At 48.7% G+C, this 20,305-nt stretch overlaps 4 protein-coding genes across 6 annotated transcripts; 2 read left to right on the top strand and 2 right to left on the bottom strand.

Moving 5' to 3' along the window:
- Window positions 1-207: 207 nt before the first annotated feature.
- myo1eb (myosin IEb) lies at window positions 208-8,756 on the top strand. 3 transcript variants are annotated; one of them, XM_019863634.1, is made up of 28 exons: window positions 208-389; window positions 1,187-1,324; window positions 1,426-1,515; window positions 2,204-2,298; window positions 2,374-2,461; window positions 2,577-2,666; window positions 2,752-2,883; window positions 3,109-3,243; window positions 3,355-3,487; window positions 3,562-3,758; window positions 3,880-3,960; window positions 4,050-4,136; window positions 4,254-4,340; window positions 4,458-4,625; window positions 4,704-4,789; window positions 4,868-4,949; window positions 5,023-5,228; window positions 5,302-5,446; window positions 5,518-5,632; window positions 5,707-5,876; window positions 5,957-6,102; window positions 6,563-6,709; window positions 6,807-6,964; window positions 7,038-7,112; window positions 7,183-7,378; window positions 7,916-8,091; window positions 8,343-8,427; window positions 8,482-8,756. In XM_019863634.1, the coding sequence occupies exons 1-27, from the start codon at window positions 387-389 to the stop codon at window positions 8,417-8,419; spliced, it is 3,303 nt and encodes a 1,100-aa protein (XP_019719193.1). In that variant the 5' UTR covers window positions 208-386; the 3' UTR covers window positions 8,420-8,427; window positions 8,482-8,756. The 3 variants fall into 3 exon arrangements, with proteins under 3 accessions (XP_019719193.1, XP_019719192.1, XP_019719191.1); XM_019863633.1 differs by having other exon boundaries at window positions 209-389; window positions 8,509-8,756; XM_019863632.1 differs by having other exon boundaries at window positions 209-389; window positions 8,343-8,756.
- A 499-nt stretch (window positions 8,757-9,255) lies between these two features.
- Window positions 9,256-13,797, top strand: prune (prune exopolyphosphatase). The gene is made up of 9 exons (XM_019863665.1): window positions 9,256-10,076; window positions 10,693-10,803; window positions 10,877-11,082; window positions 11,257-11,441; window positions 11,513-11,671; window positions 11,732-11,823; window positions 12,018-12,176; window positions 12,573-12,663; window positions 12,902-13,797. Exons 1-9 carry the CDS (start codon window positions 10,038-10,040, stop codon window positions 13,120-13,122), a joined length of 1,263 nt encoding a protein of 420 aa, XP_019719224.1. The 5' UTR covers window positions 9,256-10,037; the 3' UTR covers window positions 13,123-13,797.
- Window positions 13,794-16,791, bottom strand: polr3glb (RNA polymerase III subunit GL b). The gene is made up of 8 exons (XM_019863699.1): window positions 16,701-16,791; window positions 15,643-15,760; window positions 15,435-15,573; window positions 15,297-15,368; window positions 14,529-14,585; window positions 14,349-14,443; window positions 14,096-14,206; window positions 13,794-14,019 (listed from the first exon to the last, which is right to left on the bottom strand). Exons 2-8 carry the CDS (start codon window positions 15,742-15,744, stop codon window positions 13,933-13,935), a joined length of 663 nt encoding a protein of 220 aa, XP_019719258.1. The 5' UTR covers window positions 15,745-15,760; window positions 16,701-16,791; the 3' UTR covers window positions 13,794-13,932.
- Window positions 16,792-17,390: 599 nt separating this feature from the next.
- Window positions 17,391-19,628, bottom strand: LOC109512145 (gonadotropin-releasing hormone II receptor-like). Its single transcript, XM_019863671.1, has 3 exons — window positions 19,087-19,628; window positions 18,259-18,466; window positions 17,391-18,016 (listed from the first exon to the last, which is right to left on the bottom strand). Exons 1-3 carry the CDS (start codon window positions 19,573-19,575, stop codon window positions 17,577-17,579), a joined length of 1,137 nt encoding a protein of 378 aa, XP_019719230.1. The 5' UTR covers window positions 19,576-19,628; the 3' UTR covers window positions 17,391-17,576.
- Window positions 19,629-20,305: the final 677 nt, after the last annotated feature.

Here is a 20,305-nt window from a genome sequence, read left to right as displayed (position 1 = left end):
AGTCAACACAGTTTGACGTCAAGGTGAAGTGAAAGATGGCTTTAAATAATTGGTCATGGTGAAAGCCATGTCAATGTGAGGTCCGACTCCATAGATCTCTCCACCACGAAAAACATTCCAGATCGTATGAAGACTGGCTGATTTATTTGCCGACAGCAGAGGGCAGGCGCATGTGTTTTCCTCAGATTTCCTTGAAGGAGAAGGAGGGGGAGGCGTGGCCATACCTGTCCACACCTGCATGGACTTGGCTTCCCTTGACGCTTCGTCTGTCTCCAAAGTAGCAGCTGTGTGCACAGCGGCAAAGTGGACTCATGTGGACTCAAGTGATCTGATCTGGATTGATTTGTGGGTCAACTTCAACTTTTCAAGAAGTGACAGTAGCAGACATGGTGAGGCCAACGTCTTGGTGACACGCCCTTCTCCTGGTTCTGGTCCTTGTACTGATCATGGTTGTGGTCCTTGTAATGGTGCTGGGTCTGATCCAAATCCCGGATTTGATCCTCTCTTGAATTGTACTTGTGCTACTTGTGGCTTCTGCTCTGGAACTTTTTCCTTGACTTGTTTCTTTTTCCTGGTTTCTGGTTTGTACAGTATATCTAATAAGAAGAGTGAAATGAACCAAAAGTCAACCAAGCAAAATGGTGAAAAAGATTAAATAAAAAAAATAATAATAATAATGCAAAAAAAACATACACACATATATATATCAGCTCTTGGGATCAATTCTCTCTCTCTCTCTCTCTCTCTCTCTCTCTCTCTCTCTCTCTCTCTCTCATATACACACATACACTTACACACATACATAAACAACCATTCCACACACACAAACTGTGTGTGTGAATAGTGTAGTTTGCGTCCACAAACATGAGCCAACAGGACTTTGGAATGCTGGAAATTCAGGAAGGAGACACGCCTGTGGCTCACATTATCAGGATATTCTCTGACATTCGGATTCCGTACCATGAAATGAGTCAAAATACAAAACTATGCTTTTTATCTTTGACCTTAAATCTGTCTTCCAATGTACCCATGTGTCAAAATGAAACTGAATGTCTTAACAAAAGGTTCTCACCCTTGCCTTGGAGTGTGTGTGTGTGTGTGTGTGTGTGTGTGTGTGTGTGTGCGTGTGCGTATGTGTTAATGTTTTAGTGTTTAAAATTGAAGTTTGGTTTTGCCACCCTTACAGGGCAGCAAGGAGCGCTATCATTGGCTGGCTCAGGATGTGAAGGTAAGCGGTGTGGATGACATGGTGCTCCTGTCCAAAATCAACGAGGATGCCATCACAGAGAACCTCAAGAAGAGATACATGGACGACTACATCTTTGTATCCTCAACACACGATTAAACACACTCACACGCTCAGCCACACCATTTTCAGTACTTCACTTACCACTTCTACTGCAATCCTTGACATATTTTTGTCAGACCTACATTGGACCGGTTCTGATCTCCGTCAATCCATTTAAACAACTTCCATATTTCACAGACAGAGAAGTGGACCTCTACCAGGGAGCGGTACCAGATGCATGCACACGCACGCACACACTTAGACATTCCTAGTCATAAAAATACAATATCAGGTTCAAGTTACTTTGTGTCTTCCCAATATGTCTTGTAGTCGTCCGGCGCAGTGAATCTCAACTCTTGACTCCCATTTTCCTGACTGTTGTTTAGAAACTTGGGATGAACATACCACTGCAAAAATCGAATAGACTCAAACTAACATATCATAAAAAAACACAAACTGCAGTTGGAAATTTTCAATTTTATCTGAGATCTACTTTTTAGGAAAGCCCCTCAGCCTAATACTAGGCTGTTGTGTGTGGGGAACAAAGGCAAACCGATGAGCAACACATGTATTTTTACATTCTAAGTAGTAACGTTTCTGATGCAAGTCTGTCAAAATAAAAGGCAACGCGGCGACGCAATTTGGAGCATGCCGCGGAGACTCACCAAGCTATGCTAATCCCATAGGCGTCAGAATGACAGTAAATACTTGGTATGATCTTGTATATCAAACAATTGAATGACAAACTAGAGATACGATGCTAAGTGAGCAAGCCTTCTTGTGGTGCGTGATGCTTTTTTTAGTCATTTTTTTCACTAGCTGTCGCTACGCACCCAAAGTGTCACCGCACCCACCACGACCACCTGTTGAGAACCTTCGGTGTAGCATCCATGTTGATGATGTCGCCTGTCCCAGGCTCAATACGAGAACCCACCTCACATCTACGCGCTGGCCGATGACGTTTACCGCAACATGATGATTGACAGCGAGAACCAGTGTGTCATCATCAGGTGGGCGGGACTTTGTTTCATCAAGGAAAAAAAGTCTCCCTCACTGACTCGTCTGACTTCTTTGATGGTCCTCAGTGGCGAGAGTGGCGCCGGGAAGACGGTGGCAGCCAAATACATCATGAGTTACGTTTCCAAGGTGTCGGGGGGTGGCGACAAGGTGCAGGTGAGTGGAGGGGTGGGGGGGGGGGGGCTTGGGGGGGGGGGGGGGGGGGGGGGCGCTTGAGGTGAGGCAGGGTCCGGGAGCTCTTGCACTAATAAATGTGTGTGTATGTGTGCAGCATGTGAAGGACATCATCCTGCAGTCCAACCCCCTGCTGGAGGCCTTCGGGAACGCCAAGACAGTCCGGAATAATAATTCCAGCCGCTTCGTTAGTACTCGCCACTCATACGCACACACGGACACGGACAGGTGCACACAAACACACACGTATGGAACATGCAATCCCCTGACAGGGAAAGTACTTTGAGATCCAGTTCAGCCGCGGTGGCGCTCCCGACGGAGGAAAGATCTCCAACTTCCTGTTGGAGAAGAGCCGCGTGGTTTCACAAAATCCAGGAGAGAGGAACTTCCACATCTACTACCAGGTACGATCAGGTCCTACCAGACATCAGCAGATATTATTGTGCGCTGACAGATAGCATCAGGTACCACCTGGTACTACTGGATGTTGCCAGGTACTACCAGATCAGACCAGGCATTGCTACGCCAGCTCTTTCCCCTCAACTCCAACCAAAAGTTCCAACTTAAACAAACTTAAAAGCTACAAACCCGAACCCTAACTTCACTCACCTTTGAGCTCTGACTCTCAGCTGCTGGAGGGAGCGAGTGGGGAGCAGAGGGAAAACCTTGGGGTCACAACCCCCGACTACTACAACTACCTCAACCAGTCGGGAACGTTCACGGTGGAAGACGTCGACGACAAGAAGGAATTCTCTGACACTTTGGTCTGTCTATCGCTGGCTATCTGTCTGTCTGTACATCAGTCTACCTGTCTGTGCGTTTGTCGGTGTCTCCACACCCGTTTACCTCTGTTTTTCTGTGTGTTGACGTGTCAGGGCGCCATGTCGGTGGTAGGCCTGTCCATGGAGGACCAGGATTCGGTCATTCAGCTGGTCGCGGGCATCCTCCACCTGGGCAACATCAACTTCCGCGAGGAGAACAACTTTGCGGTGGTAGAGAGTTCCGACTGTAAGTCCTGAAAAATTGGGCGCAGCGTCATGTTGCCGGTCACCGGCTCGTGTAACGCCGTGTGCGTGCTACAGTTCTGGCCTTCCCGTCCTTCCTGCTCGGGATCCCTCAGGACGCTCTGTGCAGCAAACTGACCAGCAGGATTATGGACAGCAAGTGGGGGGGGAAGACCGAGTCCATCTCGGTCACCCTGAACACGGAGCAGGCCTGCTTTACCCGCGATGCCCTCGCCAAAGCCCTGTACAGCCGCCTCTTTGACTTCCTGGTCGATGTCAGTTCGCATTCACACGGTCCTGGTCCATTGGCTGTTACCTCGCCATTGACTGTGTGTGTGTGTGTGTGTGTGTGTGTGTGTGTGTGTGTGTGTGTGTGTGTGTGTGTGTTCATGTCAGTGTGTCAATAGAGCCATTCAGAAGGATCAGGAGGAGTTCAACATCGGAGTTCTGGACATCTACGGCTTTGAGATCTTCCAGGTAAGACACACACACACACACACACACACACACACACACAGACATGCAGACACACAGTCGCTAATCTGGCGTTTGTTTTGTGGCTTTAGCAAAACGGTTTTGAACAGTTCTGCATCAACTTCGTCAACGAGAAGCTGCAGCAGATTTTCATCCAACTCACGTTGAAGGCAGAACAGGTGTTGTGACTTCACCATCATCTCAGGCAACTTCTTCTCACGATCCAAGAACCTCCTTCACAGATATATGCACACGTGTGTTTGTTTGTTTGTTTGTTTGTGTATGTGTGTGTGTAGGAGGAGTATGTTCAGGAGGGAATCAAATGGACACCCATCGAGTATTTCAACAATAAAGTTGTGTGTGACCTCATTGAGTCCAAACTGGTGAGTGGTCCAATTACGCAACATTAAGCAATCAAGCAACCAAGAGACCAGTTGCCCCCAAAACCCAGTTGAATGCACATAAATACCTTCCATGATCTTCCTTGTGATCCTTCCCAGAATCCTCCTGGCATCATGAGCGTGTTGGATGATGTGTGTGCAACCATGCATGCCAAAGGGGATGGCGCAGACCAGACACTCCTGCAGAAACTCCAAGGTCAAGTTGGCTCGCACGAACACTTCAGCAGCTGGAACAAAGGCTTCATCGTACACCACTACGCTGGAAAGGTGCACCCACCTCCACACCACCGAGCCATGACGCGCTTCGTCTGTCGGTCTGTCTGATGAGCCTTGTGCGTCGTTCAGGTGTCGTACGACGTCAGCGGCTTCTGCGAGAGGAACCGAGACGTTCTGTTCAACGACATCATCGAGCTGATGCAAGGCAGCGAGTTGTAAGTGCTGCGCGGCGTCATACGTGACACCCTCATCCTGTCGTGACCTGACGGCTCCGTGCGATGCTTTGATGTCAGTCCGTTCATTCGAGCGCTTTTCCCTGAGAACCTCAACGCCGAGAAGAGAGGACGTCCAACCACGGCCAGCAGCAAGATCAAGGTGAGCAACTGACCGTTCGTCAGGTGGCTTGGTCTGACCTGATGACCTCATTATGATCCTCCTGTCTGGTTAGAAACAAGCCAACACTCTGGTCCAGACACTCATGAAGTGTACCCCTCACTACATTCGCTGCATCAAACCCAACGAGACCAAACGTCCTCGGGACTGGGAGGAGAACAGAGTACGACACCAGGTGGAGTACCTGGGCCTCCGCGAGAACATCCGGGTCCGTCGAGCCGGATATGCGTTCCGTCGCGTTTTCAACAAATTCCTGCAGAGGTCAGAGAGCCGGGAGTGCGAGCGCCGATAGCGGGTCACCATGCCCGTTGTCGCTAACCTTTTAGCCACGCAGGTACGCCATCCTGACCAAAGAGACGTGGCCCACTTGGCAAGGTGACCAGCGTCAGGGCGTCCTGCATCTCTTAAACTCGGTCAATATGGACGAGGACCAATTCCAGCTGGGGAAGACAAAAGTCTTTGTTAAAGCACCAGAGTCGGTACGAAAACATGTCGAGGTAGTGAGTGGAGTTCTGGATCTAGATCCACCGCGTGGTTGTGTCTCCTGCAGCTCTTCCTGTTGGAGGAGATGAGAGAGAGGAAGTACAACGGTTACGCTCGGGTCATCCAAAAGGCGTGGCGTAAACACATTGCCGTACGCAAGTATGTGAAGATGAGGGAGGAAGGTGAGACCTCATCTCTCACGCACTCTCTCTGGAAGCAGATTCGCCCGCTTCTATTTCTTTCGTTCTTCTTCCAGCATCTGACATCCTGCTGAACAAGAAGGAACGACGCAAGAACAGCTTGAACCGGAACTTTGTGGGCGACTACATCGGCACCGACGTCCACCCGGAGATCCGGCAGTTTGTCGGTCGCAGGGAGAGGATTGACTTTGCCGATGTGGTCATCAAATTTGACCGCAGGTTCAGGGTAAGAGGGACACCAAACTCAAGGAACCGTTTGGCTTCACAACACCAGAGTTGTTTTTTTTCTTTCTTTCTTTCGACCAGACGGTAAAGCGTGACCTCATACTCACCCCCAAGTTCTTGTACATGATTGGTCGGGAGAAGGTGAAACAGGGGCCAGATAAAGGTCAAATCCAGGAGGTTCTCAAAAGGAAGATGGAACTCGACAATATCCAGTCTGTTTCCCTGAGGTACAAATCCAAACTCGGGACTGCATCATCGCAACCAAAACCCGGACTTGAGCTGGATTTCGAAAAAGAACCGCAAAAACATTGATCAAACAAGAAGCCCAAAAACAAGTTGACAACATTGGCTAAAACTTGTTGAGAAATTTTGAAAACAAATACTGTAGATAGTAACGATGTGAGTGTGAATGGTTCTCTATATGTGTCCTGCAATTCAACTGACTGGTGACCAGTTCAGGGTGTAGTCCGCCTTTCACCTGAAGTCAGCTCGAATAGTCTCCACCACCCTCCCGCAATCCTGTTTTCAGGATGAGCGGTGTTGAAAATGCATGGATGCATGTTTGTTGTTTTGAATGAATCTAAGGATTGCAAACTAAAAGATGTATCAGGTAGACAAGCGGAACTGGAAGAAACCGGAAATATGTGCTACTTGAATGGAGCAATCTGTCTTTGTGTGCATCTTTAGCACCCTGCAGGATGACATCTTTATTATCCACCAACAAGAGTATGACAGTGTCCTCCAGAGTGTCTTCAAGACCGAATTCCTTAGTCTACTTATCAAACGTCACCACGAGAAAACTCAGAGTAATCTTCCGCTGAAGTTCAACAACCTGTGAGTACCCAAATACATTCTGCGTCTTCTTAGCAGTCGAACCACCTGTGTCCGGTTCCCGATTTAGATCTTTCTTTGTCTTCCTTTGTGCGTTCAGTCTGGAGTTCAAAGTGAAGAAAGGAGGATGGGGTCCGTTTAGCTCATCGGGTTCCAGGCAGATCCAGTTCCAGGTGGGTCAGGGGGACGAGGCAGTCCTAAAACCCAGTGGGAAGGTTCTGCATGTCTCCATTGGACCGGGTCTGCCCAAAAACTCACGTGAGCGCCACCGGTCTCGTGAGTGGAACCAGGGTTTCCTGAGTGTCTCCTCTGACTTCCCGTCTGTTCTCAGGACCCACAAGGAGGGATAACCGGAAGAGTTTCTACCGAGACAATCATGCCACACCCAGCACCCAGAACACCCCAGGTACCAGTTGAACATACCCTGTTTTAATGATGTCAACTGCGGGACTCATCTGCACTGTTGACTTCCTCAGGTCCTCACAATGAGGGCGTCAAGACCCGCCAAGGAAGCTCCTCCAGAGGCACGTTACTGAGGCAGCAGTCCAGCATGGAGCAGCCCAGTCTGCCCCGACTCCAGAACCAGAACCAGCATCGGCGTGACAGCGGGCGCGGGTGTGCTAAGCATGTAGACATGGGCTTCATGAACGTCCCGGACCAGGGTGCCGCCGGGTGAGAACACTTGGATCACAACTCGAGCTGATACTACCGCCTTTTGAGCTGAGTCCCCGCCGGGTAGTACAAGGTACTCAAAGCGCTTGACACTGACTCCTCATTCACCTACTGATGATGCAGCATCAGGAGCAACTGGGGATTCAGTATCTTGCTCAAGGACACTTCGGTACAATCACAGGGGCAAGGGGAGACTACCAACACTGATCCATCCCGCCCCCAAACAAGTCTGTAAAAGTCCACGGGATCCATACACGCACTCAGATCCACGGAAGCTATGGTGACGGGCGGCTCCATCTTCACTCGAGGCGGCCATGAGAGTCCACGGGACATGAATGCATGTGAATCAGAGGCCGCTTGCCACTGTAGTCCGAGTAGTGCTTTTGACTAAGTCTGGGACCTGCTGAGATCCTGTCAGTTGGAACCTGGGAAAATAATGATATAGTAGAGTGAGCCCGTCGGGTTATATGCATCAGGGGACCCTCACACCCATGTGGCTCCGCACACTTGACTCCCGGTTGTCGTGTCTGTCTTTAGGCTGCAGCGTCGGCGTTCCAAGGAGATGAAGCCGGTCCCTGGAGCGGGTCGTCCGAAACCGGCACCTAAACCAAAGCCTCGTTCCCCGCAGTGTCGCGCCCTCTACGCTTACGATGCCCAGGACACAGATGAGCTCAGCTTCAACACAGATGACGTCATTGAGATTCTCACTGAAGGTACCAGTGGAGCCGCCGTCCTCTTCTTCTTAAATATTATCCTCTTTCCTTCTACTCCTCACTCACAGCACTACAACTGTTTAACAGTGCAAAAGGGAAGCGCACCGAAATGAGTTAGCAACTGAACACCTTCGTCTCCTTCTTCTCCTCTTCCTTCGAGTTATTCTCCTCCCTCTTCTGCTGCCCATTTTGCTTAATCTTTGTCACCCACTTCTTCTCTTTCTTCTAACGATGAGACATTTGTGATTTAGATCCATCGGGCTGGTGGTACGGACGCCTTCGCGGCCGAGAGGGAATGTTCCCCGGAAACTACGTGGAGAAGATGTAGCTATTGAGGTCAGAGCACACTGACCATTGTTTTACTGTTTAAGAAATAATATCTTTTTACAGACTGACAGCTGTCAGTCATCACCCTAGGGGTCACAGGTCAACGTGCTGCCAGCAGGCCGTGAAGTAGGCGGCGGTTACATGTTGCCATGGAAACCAGAGAGGAAGTCAATGCGGTGGCTGGGATTTGAGGACACATGTTCATTAACATTAATTAATTTGAAGTTAATTGTGTTAATGGGTGTTCTGTTCATCTTCTTTGAACGGAATGTGATGCCTGAAAGCCCCCGTGCAAACACAGAAATCAACTCGTGTCATTAAATGAACAAGTTGGGATACACCTTGTGTTGTTTTTAAGCCTCCCGCATTGAGCATTTATGGTGTGACGTCACCCTGAGGTCAATGAAGCTGAGCAAAAGTGATTGAAAAGGCAAGTCAGCTTCATTTCTAGAGTTTACGTCATACACAAGGTAACTCAATGTTATTTGCATGATTGAAATTTCAACTTCCATCCATCCATTATCTGATCCACTTATCCTCACAAGGATCGCGGGCATGCTGGAGCCTATCCCAGGTGTCTTCGGGTAGTAGGCGGGGTACACCCTGAACTGGTTGCCAGCCAATCGCAGAAGTTCAACTTTGCAAAGCATTAAGTTAAAAAAAAAAGTCAAGATATTTAAAAACAAGTACATAAGTAAAAGACTGCTAACTAAAATGACTAAAAGAACGTACAGTTCAAATGAACGATTTGAAATTTTTGCTCAAATGTAAGCAAGAGAAAAAGAACAGTTTTTAAAAAAGACTTTATTTCCCGGAGTAACATTCCATTCTACTGTTCATTCATGTTGCCTTCAAGTCCTGGTGGAAAAATGGAAAATATTCTCCCGTCAAATGTACATGAGTTACAAACGCCACTTAACACAGTTGTGTTATTCAAAACGTTTTGCCCACACAGGAAGTTTTCATACAGGACACCAAAATGTCCTGATGTGACAATATTTACGGTCCTATGATCTCCCGGGATCGAAGGAAGCTGATGCGAGGGTGGGTTTGGCATACGTGAAAGGAACAACCATTAACAATATAAAAAGATGAGATGGAAAAAATGTAATTGACAAACAGAATAAATTTTTTAAAAACTAATAAACGGGAACACGTGTATTGCACAGAAAACTGTGCATGTGATGCACTACATGGTGTGTGTTTATGTGTACAGTATTGCATTTTTCGTTCAGTTGAAACACTTTCAAAGTCTCTCTTCAAATACTCAAAAACATACTGTAGAGTCTTTTGGAGGTAATCGACAGTCTTTTTTACAAGTCAAATTAAAGTACCACACCGCTGTCGCTTCTTGATGACGTGGCTTTGCGCCTCACGACGAAGAGGCTTCCTTGCAACGAACGCTTCCAAGCACAAGAACAAAACTCAGAGCTTGGATGCATGTCAAATATGGAGCTTCGATGACTCAAGAGTAGACGAAGCGAAAGATTCCCATTGGGAGAAGACCGTGAAGGCAGCGTGACCTTTCACACGCCATACACCTCGTCACTTTTTGGTCATTGAGCGACTACGCCACACACAAAGACACCTGATCACTGAACCGGAGCCGTGTGTGAACCATGAACGACTTTCTCTCCACTTGCCACGCAGCCGTCAAGGTAACACACGTATACATGCACAGACGCACGCACAATGACGCGCACGCGTACACGAGGATGACAGTCATTGAAGGAGGGGACGTTTTACACAATTTGTCCTCTAGGTGTCACTCGCATGTGAGCAATGCGAACTTGTCCAAATACCGCGAGACATTATGGAAGTTTGGAGATAGGCGAATCAAGTCTCGAAAGAGCCCAAATCACTCTTTGGCTCTGGCAGTGAGTCGCGTGTGGCAGCCGTCAATCAATCCCAATAAACAACATATCAGAGACAGCTCTGAAACACTGCGGTTGGAGTTGGGTGTTGCCTGTCAGATGTTGGTCCCTCAAGGGATGGCGCTACACCGAGGCTGGAGGGCGGGGGCGGGGGGACGCACCCCCGTCAGAAATTTGTATAGTCCCAGCCAAATCCCTCCAGCGTCTAATTTGAAAAATATATTTATAAAGTACTCTCTCAGCCCATTTATAAAGTACTCTCTGGGATGTTGTGTTGAATCAGATGCTATGCATTTGTTGTCACATGTACAATGTGGTATGTAGATTGGATGCCAGCTGTGGAATGTTTTAGGTCATGCGTTGGATGTTAGATTTTGTTTGTCGGATGTCTTTCTCTCAGGCAAGTGATGGGCTACCGTCAGGCCATCCGTTCCACGTGGTTCTGGGAAATGAGGCATGCGACCTGGACTCCATGGTGTCCTCGCTGGTGTATGCCTACTACCTGTCCAAGGTGAGCCTGAATTGCGTTGTGTCACATCAGAGCGGTCACATCAGCCAAAGGACTGATTTCCTCCTCTCGGCAGACGCGCGGCGATGAAGAGGTGCTCAGCGTGCCGCTGCTCAACATCCGGCAGGGGGAGCTTTTGCTCCGTTCCGACAACGTGTTCCTGCTGCGCCAGGCCGGCCTTTCTCCAGACTTCCTGCTCTTCAGGGACCAGCTGGACTTGGCGGCGCTGCGGCGGGCGGGTCGCCTACGCCTCACGCTCGTAGACCAAAATGTCCTTCCCAGGTAAAAATTTGGACGGTTCCATAGCTGTACTGTAAGGAGGCACCCAAAGCTTGAAAACACAAAAGAAATAAGTGGTGGAATGGGCATCAGTCAGGATCCACATGTAATGATGCCAGCCACCACCAGGGGGCCGTGGGCGGAGTGCAGTGACATCTCAGGTGTCTGTCCTTGCAGTTCAGATGCCGACCTTGAGGGGGCGGTGGTGGAGGTGATTGACCATCACGCGCTGGAGCGAAACCCCAGTCCATCCTGTCCCATTACCGTGGAGACGGTGGGCTCCTGCGCCACCCTGGTGACCGAACGCCTCGTCCATAAGGCGCCGCACGTTCTGGACCAGCAGCTGGCGCAGCTTCTCTACGGTAAGCGACCCCAAACACCCTCCTGCTCGACCGCCCGCTCGTGACTGATAAGCATCTACCGCATTGCTTAGCGACCATCTTGACCGACTGCGTCAACATGGCGCCCGCGGCGGGCAAGGTGACAGCCAAAGACAGCCAGTATGTCGCCGCTCTGGAGGCGCGTTTCCCTTCCCTGCCACCGCGTGCAGCTCTCTTCCAGGCCCTGCACAATGCTAAGTTTGACGTGTCAGGTGAGCCCCACCTTTGCCTGGACCGTCTTATGTCACAACTGATGATGTCATCGTCTTCAGGGCTCAACACGGAACAGATGTTGATGAAGGACATGAAGATGCTGAAAGGAAGTTTGTCCATGGCTGTCTCCGTACTCTTCCTGCCCATAGAGGTTGCTTCTCTCACACATAGACACACATTCAGTGCGAACTCACTTGTGGTGAGGATGCTGAACGGGTGTGTGTGTTAGTGTGCGCGTGTCAATGAGTGTCCTGTGTGTGTTTTTCAATGTGAGTGTGTATGCATGTGTAAGTCTGTGTTAACGTGTTGCCAATGCGTTTGTTAACGTGCATGCGTGTGTGTCAGGCGTTTCTGCAGAGGGTGGAGCTGGAGGCGGAGCTTTGCAGCTTCTGCCACAAGCTGGGTTTGGATCTGCTGGTGTTGATGAGCATCTCCTTCACGGAGGCCAAGCAGCCAGTCAGAGAGCTGGCACTCTTCAGCCACAGCGCTCCCTGCAGGGAACAGGTACACACTGCGGCTCATACGACTTTCATTTTCTTGCTCCAGTAGAAAGGATCCGTTGACGGATTGACGGGAGAGCGCCCCTTCTCATTAGTTTGTTTGCCCAAACAGCAGCAGCACCCAAACACACACACACACGCACACACACTTTTAAAGGTAATGAGCACTTGGCAGCCTTAGTAGAAATGTCGTTGAGTCCAAACAATAGGTCGTCCCAAAATGTACTACTCAAGTAAGGACATATAATCAACATTATCAATCTGTCATTGTGTGCGGGAAGCTGATAAAGTCTTGAATGTATGTTTCCAATTGAGTCACGGCGCTTAGGTGCCACAGATAGCGTCTTCACAGTGGCGAGCGTTCCACTCTCACGACCCCTCCCCCACCTGCCCATGACAGGTGAGCCACTTCCTGGAGCGGGCCGGCGACCCCCCCCTTGACCTGCGTCCAATCAGCAGCCCCCATGCTCACGTGGCGGCATATCACCAGGGTAAGTTTGGTCCAAAAGATGACCCAGCCCTACTGTTTATACTCAACCGTAGTTTTGTTCCTATTTTTTTTATTAAATACTCTAAGACAAGTTTAGTGTGCAATTCCTCTGGGGGTACTTTCTCTGTCATGAGGCTGCACAGCACTCCCCTGGAGGCCTCATCTAGGAATTCCCAACATAAAGCCACGAGGAAAGGTTCACTGCCACTGTGGTTGACTTTGGTCCGTCCGCCCTTCAGGAAACGCGTTGGCGTCGCGAAAGAAGCTTCTGCCGCTGCTCAAAGACTTTCTGAGGGCGCGTGACGGAGAGGACAAGGACGACGAGGCCGAAGACGAGCATGGCCGGGTGCCGCCAACGCCGGCCAACAGCCTGGTGGAGGGCTGCCCCCTGGATGCCGGACCACCCACCATCAGTGCGCACGCACTGCACGAAAAGTTCAGCAAGATGAACCCTCATTGATGACGCAAGCCCCCTCCCTTCCCCCCTCTTCATTTGCTCAGTGGTATCATCCTTTACTATATGCAAAATTAAAGGTGACAACTTCACCTTAATTACTTTTCCCTGAACACAATCTCACACGCAACTTACACGAGCCAAGTTGATATGGAACACAAGCGACGTGGTGGCTTCTATATCAAGTTTTATTGTCAAATATGCTCTATGTGCAACATACAGCACAGATGAAATTACGAGGAATGGACTCAGAATGCCGCTTATTTGCTGTAGTGAGAAGTGAAGCCACCGGCGGCCATCTTCTGTAGCCACTCGCCTAACTTCAATACATTGATATCCCTGTTGCGTTATAGTGACAAAGATGAACCAAGTCAACCCCAAATGGAGTTTTGAAATGATTTGATCCATCCACTCATTCATTGCCAGCCGGTGAATGAGCAGCGAGTGTGGCTCTCCTTGCCCACACGCGCGGGAATCACAGAACCGTCACTGCTCCATTTTTTTTTTTCACCTCGCTCAGGCGGAGGTGTACCCAAAGGGCACTCATCTGGCAGGGTTTGGCTTCCAACACAAGGCACCAAAATGGGCCAATTAACAGCTCGGAGTCGAAACTCTCAAGTTGGAGCACTCCGAAGTCAACCTAACGGTATTTTGTGCACAAAGTAAAAAAGAAATCATTTAGTATATGACACTTTGTATTTAAGCCATTTGAGTAAAAAGTGAACATTTAACATGAAAAGGGATACAAAAAAATGAATAAAAACTTTAAAATCAGAGTTGTCACATCAGCGTCACCACGGCAACAGCCCAAAGGTTTCAGTAAACGGCTTCGTCCATGTTGTCGTCGCTTTCAGCGCCAAAGTCTTCGCCGTTGTCAAAGTAGGACATGATGTAATCGGTCTCCTGTCACAAACACATGGTCACCTTTCAAAATAAAAGCCATTCTTACTTGAAGCATGCGCATGGGGCGCGCACTCACTTCTTCCAGCTCTTCCTCGTCGTACTCATCGTCCACCTCCTGATCGCCCTCCTTCTTCTTCTCTTCCTCATCCTCGTCCTCTGAGCTCCGCTGCTCCTCGTTGGCCAGCGTCTGCGTTACAACCACATTGCAGCGGATGTTTCGTTGAAGGTGCAAGTGAAGGTGGCGACTGATGTTATTGGTGGAATTGAGTGTAGCGACGTGTTGGGGTGGGATTGAGGTTGGCATATTTCGTAATCTGTGTTGACCTCACCTCCAGTTTGAGGAGCACTTCTTTTTTGTCTTCCACGCTTTCCTTCTGCTCATCAGCCTGGCCTCTCTTTGACCCCAAAACCACTTTGGTCGCACCTGACATCAACGTTTTGGGTTTGAACAAGTCCACCCATTTGCATACACTTATATGAAAGCAAGAGTGTTGTTTGTACGCACCGACCTTTTTTTAGGGATCTTCTGACACATAGTCTTATTTCTTTTGGGAATCTCTTCCAGTCTGGACAAGGAAAAAAAACAACATTACAAATCCTAAGTGTTGAGACAAATCAGAGAAACAGGTGCAGCACCGAGCAAATGCAACTCAAGTTTTCAAATTATTCTTCTTGGACAATTTGGGATCATTATATTCATTCAATTTCCGATACGATTATCCTCACAAAGGTCGCGGGGGGTGCTGGAGCCTATCCCAGCCGTCTGGGGTAACCCTGAATCGGTTGCCAGCCAATTGCAGGGCACACAGAGACAAACAAGACAAACAACCATCCACACTCACACATGGGGACAATTTTAGAGTGTTCGATCAGCCTGCCACGCATGTTTTTGGAATGTGGGAGGAAACCGGAGTACCCGGAGAAAACCCACGCAGGCCCGGGGAAAACATGCAAACTCCACACAGGGAGTACCTCTGCACTGTGAGGTCGATGCACTAACGACTGGGCCGCCCAGGATCATTATATGTGTTTCTCAATTCCACTTGTTGGGAAAATCACATTGATGAGGATATGCACACTGCCACCTAGTGACGGGATGACATGTAAGATCGTCACCATGTGTTGCGGGAAATTTATGGTCAATGCTTTCTTCAGGCTTTACTTGAAGACAATCGGACATTTTGAGCTTTCGTGCCTGCAGGCCTTGAGTTTGACTTTAGTGGTTGAAACCTGTGTCTCAAGTTGAACTCCTTAAATGGTGGGTGGGTGTACTGTACCTGTGATCCAGTCGGTCAGTGCATCCATCTGCTCGTTGGAGTTGTGATATTTGTCCGAATATCTTTCCACATCTGAATATTAAATCAAAATCAAAAAACGGATCTGGATATATGACATAAAAGTGCAAGGTCGCTGACCTGCGTGTGACCTGTGACTCGCGTGCGGCTGGATGAAACCCGGTCGCGTCATCATGGCGCCTCTGAACTCCTGCTTGAGTGCCAAAAGGTACTCGGCCTCTTCGCCACCCGTCAGGGGGAGGGGCTTGTGTTCCATCACCTGTGCCGCACAGGAGAAAGGTCAACCGTGAAAAGGAACGTTGGGCAATTTCCGGTGACGATCGCTCACCGGAAACAGGGGGCTGGGCTGCTGGACGGACGACAAGAGCGGTTCGCCTCTGTTGCCAATCGTGCCGTCTGGTCCGCGCCGGCCACGGCCGCGCCCCGACATCTCACCTACGATCTGTCTGTGCATCAACAACAGAAAAAGGGTGACTTTGTTTGCAAGGAGGCAGTCACCATGGCAACAGAAAAAAGTCAAAGCTTATGTTTTCATGTGACTTCTCATAGTAACAACTGGCAGTAGCCCTTTCTTCAGAGGTGCCGTGATAAAGTACTCCTCCTGTGTGAAGATGGCAAAATATGAAGAAGTTCAAAAGGTGAAAACGCTTTTTCAAGGCACTGTTATCATCCAAATAAGAACTGGGGAAACCTTTGTGCTGATTTCTTTTTAAAAGGAATAAATAGGTTGTATCATTTGTAGATGAGGCATAAGAGAAAAATTCCAATGAAATAATTCTTTAGCGTTTTTGCATATAGATAATTTAATAAAATAAATAAACATTTGATCAAATCGAAAAGATCATTTAAAAAAATTAACCACTATTAGATTTTGTTTAAAATACGTAAGGACGTCAACAAAAAAAGTCCACTAAAAAGACACTTTAATTCCCCATTTTTAGGAGTGAAAACGGCGAAGTGAGTGCAACAAATGCTCCCGGAAATATTGAAATCGGTACCAAGCCATACATAAATTCGTTGTTCTGGAAATGAAGCAAGCAAGATGTAGTGGATAATAGAACCGTTACGTTGTTTTGTAAATAGAGACAATCGGCAAAAATCGGTATTATTATTATTATGTTACGTGGTCTCTAAAGCGCTTTGTTACAGTTACGGCTGTTGTGAACGTACTATATAAATAAATATACGCTGTATTGTATTGTATAAGTTTGAGTTCTCTTCCAAAACGGACACGGGGGGCGTATAAAGCCTTGGAGGAAGCGCCCCTTTTGTAATTATATGGTAATAACGTCACCCAGCCGGCCAGCATGCTTAACATCAGTCGTCGTCATGGTCGAAGCTGAACTCATCCTCCCAAAGCTTTCTGCTTTTCACCTAAAGTCTTACTTGGGCTGGCAGTGGTCAGTCGGCTGAGCAGTGCAATCATTTCGCGCCGGCCACCATTTTCTCTTTGTGGCGCTTCCGCTTGTGTTGGTCGTTCAACCAATCAGACGTCAGGTCGACGCCGCCTGGCGGCCTGCGGTAGTACTTGCTGCAATGGCGTCACGAAACAAATGTCAACTTCCATCCATCCATCCATTTCCAACACCGTTTATCCTGAAGAGGGTCAACCGGTGGGTAAACGAGCCCACTTACCTGCTGGTGAAGTAGAAGCACCTGTAGCCAAAGCTAAACTGTGGCAGGGTTTTTACTTTTGGACCTGGATTCTCCCCCTCTGAAAATGCTGGTAATGGATTTTGTCATCATATTTTCCAAACGTTGTAGTTAGTATGTGGGATTTTGTAGCGAGTGACCTGGAAGCTGAAAGTTGTCCGAACTTCCTGTTTGTCCTCAAAAACAGAACCAAAACTTTTGTGACTTTGTCGATGACCAAATGAAACATTTTGACCCAAACTTCTGACGCTTTAAGCAACACAAATGGCGCAGCAGCAATGCAGACACACAATGTAACAACACTACCTGACATATATTCTTTATCGTCTGCAAAATACAACTACTGTAGTTACTGAGTCAATTTTAGGAGTTGCAAAAGTCTTCTTCGTTTATGTTTGCATGACAGTATTGCAGTGGCAATACTTAATCATGATGCACAAACTGTTGTTTTTATCAGTAGAACATTATAGATTGCCATTTTGCACATGAAAAAAAACACATTACAGATGGTTTATCATGGTGGCAGCTAGAGGACACTTGCAGGAAGGAAAACCCCAGGCCTCTTCCTGTTGTCCATCTTGTGATCTTCAGGCTTCTTAATATACGTGGTCACGCTTGGCGTTCTCCATAAGTTGTCGGTGGAGCGCCAGGATGAGTTCCCTCCCCGCCCTTGTGGATATGAGAACTCGGCAGCCTTCTTTGTCCTTCCCCTTCATTCTGGGCGTGGGGGACGGGGAGCGTGAAGTCGGCGGCAGCCGGTTCCCGCCGGTCAGCGCGGCAGCAGGCAGCCAGGTCAGCCCTGAAGGAGGGTGTGTAGAAGCCGTAGATGAGCGGGTCACAGCAGGTGTTGAGGTTCCCGAAGAGGAAGAGACTGTGGTGGATGTATTCGGGCGTGAAGTCGACCACTTCGGGCTGGAACCAGTACCACACCCCCAGCAGGTAGTATGGCGTCCAGCACACCACAAAGGACAGCACGATGACCACGGTCATCTTCAGCGTGTTCATCCTGGCCTTGGAGATCCCGTCGCTGCTGCTGCGACGCAGTTTACCTGGGGACATACAGAAAGGCGACACATTTGAAAGCTGTCCTTCCTGGTCCTTGAACGACAACTTACTGCCATGTCACTTGTTCTGCCTTTCACGATATGTTGCATGCAATCAGCGCTGAAGACGACGATACATAATTTGGAGCAAATCAATCAACTTTTTGGAAACAGCAAAGTGAAACTGGACGGCGAGTGCGTTTCACGAGTGGCAAGCATCTTGTTACTTGACGTTTTGCTTGGGTTACCTTTGTCCCTCATGTGCGTGTTGTTGATATGAAGCATGATGTGGCCATAGCAGCAACTCATCACCAGCAGGGGGATCGCGTACAAGGTGCTGAAGTGGAACATGTTGTAGAGAGTTTCCTGCCAACGGACGCTGAAAGTGGCGTGCGTTGCACACTGAGTGAAGTCATCGCCCACCTCGCCCGCCTCCACCGCGCCAAACACAAACAGCTGCAAGTGGGAGCATCGCATCAGTGTCTGACACCGGGATTGTCTTATGTCATGATAACTTGACATCATGACATCTTAAAATAACATATGTTGAAAAAAATGATATCATGACACCATGACATGTTGAGAGCATGACATGAAAACGAGATCATGAAAATATAACACCGGCAGGATAGGGGCTCTCAAGGACCGGACTCTGGCTCCCCATGTTCTAATGTGTTGTTAGTTTTCTGCAGGAAGCCTCGTAGCATTGCTAGCATTCCGCATGGAAACAAAGGGTGTTGTTAGCCCAAGCTAGCAGCAGGTGGTCTTCATTAAATTTCCAGAACATTCTACCCGGGATTATCACTGCAGCATCTGCTAATCGCAAATACTCCGATATAGAATGTTCCAAGTGTTCCAAGTGTTACAAAGTTTATTCTACATTTCAATGGCAATGCTGGGTGTTCCCAAGAATTTATGGTTAACTGCTCTTAAAAATGTAGCCAACTTGAACTATCCCACTAACGTAGCAATGCCCTCGTCCCCACTCGTCCGCCCAAGTCCACTAGTTGAACCACTACATTGTTACTTCATGAGGGTCACGCTACTGGTCTCAGTTGTAGCGCCAAAGTACACACCTGTGGCGCAGCAAGCAGCAGACTGAGGCTCCAGGCCAGCGCCAACATGCGTCTATTTCTCCAACGAGCACTTAGAGCACGCAGCGGCCGCACAATGGCACGATGGCGGTCCAGGCCGATGACCACCAACGCCGAGGCCGAAGCGTACATGGCCAACAGTTTCAGGAAGCTGAGCAGCTTACACAAGGCATCACCCCCGTACCACTGCACCGTGGCATTCCACACTACATCCAGAGGCATCACCACAAAAGTCATCATCAGGTCAGCCGATGCCAGGCTGACCATGAGCGGTCGCAGACGAGAGGCCGAATGACGGCGGCTGCGCACGCCGCACACACTGGCCATCAGCGCTAGGTTGCCAGTGGCGGCCACGACAAACAGGAGAGCTGTGGCGCCTACACGGAAGCGAGCTGCTGCCCCGAACGTGGGGGCCTCCCATTGGGTCACGTTGGCGGGGGACCATACCGGTGGTGACCGCTGTCCAGGCATTCTTGGAGTGAGTGCTGCTGCACCGACGAGGTCGAAAGATGACAGAGAGAGAGAGAGAGAGAGAGAGAGAGAGAGAGAGAGAGAGAGAGAGAGAGAGAGAGAGAGAGAGAGAGAGAGAGAGAGAGACAGCCAGAGAGCAGCTCAACTTTATGACCTGCCTTTTATCAAGCTCCACCTCTTTGCTGCCTGGCAAACCAGCTCGAAGATTGACTGTCTGACAGGTTAATGGAGAGATACAAAGCCCACACATGTAGATGCAAACACACACACACACACACACACACACACACACACACACACACAAATATACACTAATGCACAAACACGTGACACACACAAGAACCGGCTTTTGAATCCCATCCCTAGCAATCGGTGACCAAATCATTTTTTAATTCATTGAGCGCTGTTGATGTGGAATGCCGTCAGTGGAAATCCTAACAGGGAGCGGCAATTGCCATCAACTACAGAATGGGCGGAGAAAAGACTTGGTCAGATGTGGTTTGATCATTAAATTAAGCCAAGAAAGTCCAAAAAAAAAACCATTTGGTCCAGCCAGCAGATAACAGCATTCAATCTTTTTGTAAGGAGCTCACCACATGTCAGAACAATGTGTAAGCTTCTTCTAAAACATGGCAGACCCTCAGAATTGTATGGAAGTGTGTAGCCACCAATGTGGAGTAAAAATATTTTGACTGGAAAATAAGTTTAAATGCATTCAGACGTGCTCCAA

This window comes from Hippocampus comes, unplaced genomic scaffold (assembly GCF_001891065.2).
Source record: "Hippocampus comes isolate QL1 unplaced genomic scaffold, H_comes_QL1_v1.1 scaffold249, whole genome shotgun sequence".
Classification (NCBI taxonomy): Eukaryota; Metazoa; Chordata; class Actinopteri; order Syngnathiformes; family Syngnathidae; genus Hippocampus; species Hippocampus comes.
Note: the sequence above shows the minus strand (reverse complement) of the source record. Positions and strands in the feature narration are given on the sequence as shown.

What these genes read in the sequence shown, in the direction of transcription:
- polr3glb (XM_019863699.1), bottom strand. Translation starts at nt 15,744, where the DNA reads ATGTCGGGGCGCGGCCGTGGCCGGCGCGGACCAGACGGCACGATTGGC. An exon ending in AGCCCAGCCCCCTGTTTCCG is followed by an intron (nt 15,574 to 15,642) that starts GTGAGCGATCGT and finishes TGTGCGGCACAG; the next exon opens with GTGATGGAACACAAGCCCCT. An exon ending in GAGTCACAGGTCACACGCAG is followed by an intron (nt 15,369 to 15,434) that starts GTCAGCGACCTT and finishes TTTAATATTCAG; the next exon opens with ATGTGGAAAGATATTCGGAC.
- myo1eb (XM_019863634.1), top strand. An exon ending in ATAATAATTCCAGCCGCTTC is followed by an intron (nt 2,667 to 2,751) that starts GTTAGTACTCGC and finishes ATCCCCTGACAG; the next exon opens with GGAAAGTACTTTGAGATCCA. An exon ending in ACCTCATTGAGTCCAAACTG is followed by an intron (nt 4,341 to 4,457) that starts GTGAGTGGTCCA and finishes GATCCTTCCCAG; the next exon opens with AATCCTCCTGGCATCATGAG.
- prune (XM_019863665.1), top strand. Translation starts at nt 10,038, where the DNA reads ATGAACGACTTTCTCTCCACTTGCCACGCAGCCGTCAAG. An exon ending in ATGCCTACTACCTGTCCAAG is followed by an intron (nt 10,804 to 10,876) that starts GTGAGCCTGAAT and finishes TCCTCTCGGCAG; the next exon opens with ACGCGCGGCGATGAAGAGGT. An exon ending in GCGCTCCCTGCAGGGAACAG is followed by an intron (nt 12,177 to 12,572) that starts GTACACACTGCG and finishes TGCCCATGACAG; the next exon opens with GTGAGCCACTTCCTGGAGCG.
- LOC109512145 (XM_019863671.1), bottom strand. Translation starts at nt 19,575, where the DNA reads ATGCCTGGACAGCGGTCACCACCGGTATGGTCCCCCGCCAACGTGACC. An exon ending in TGCTGCTTGCTGCGCCACAG is followed by an intron (nt 18,467 to 19,086) that starts GTGTGTACTTTG and finishes TCCCACTTGCAG; the next exon opens with CTGTTTGTGTTTGGCGCGGT. An exon ending in CACGCACATGAGGGACAAAG is followed by an intron (nt 18,017 to 18,258) that starts GTAACCCAAGCA and finishes GTATGTCCCCAG; the next exon opens with GTAAACTGCGTCGCAGCAGC.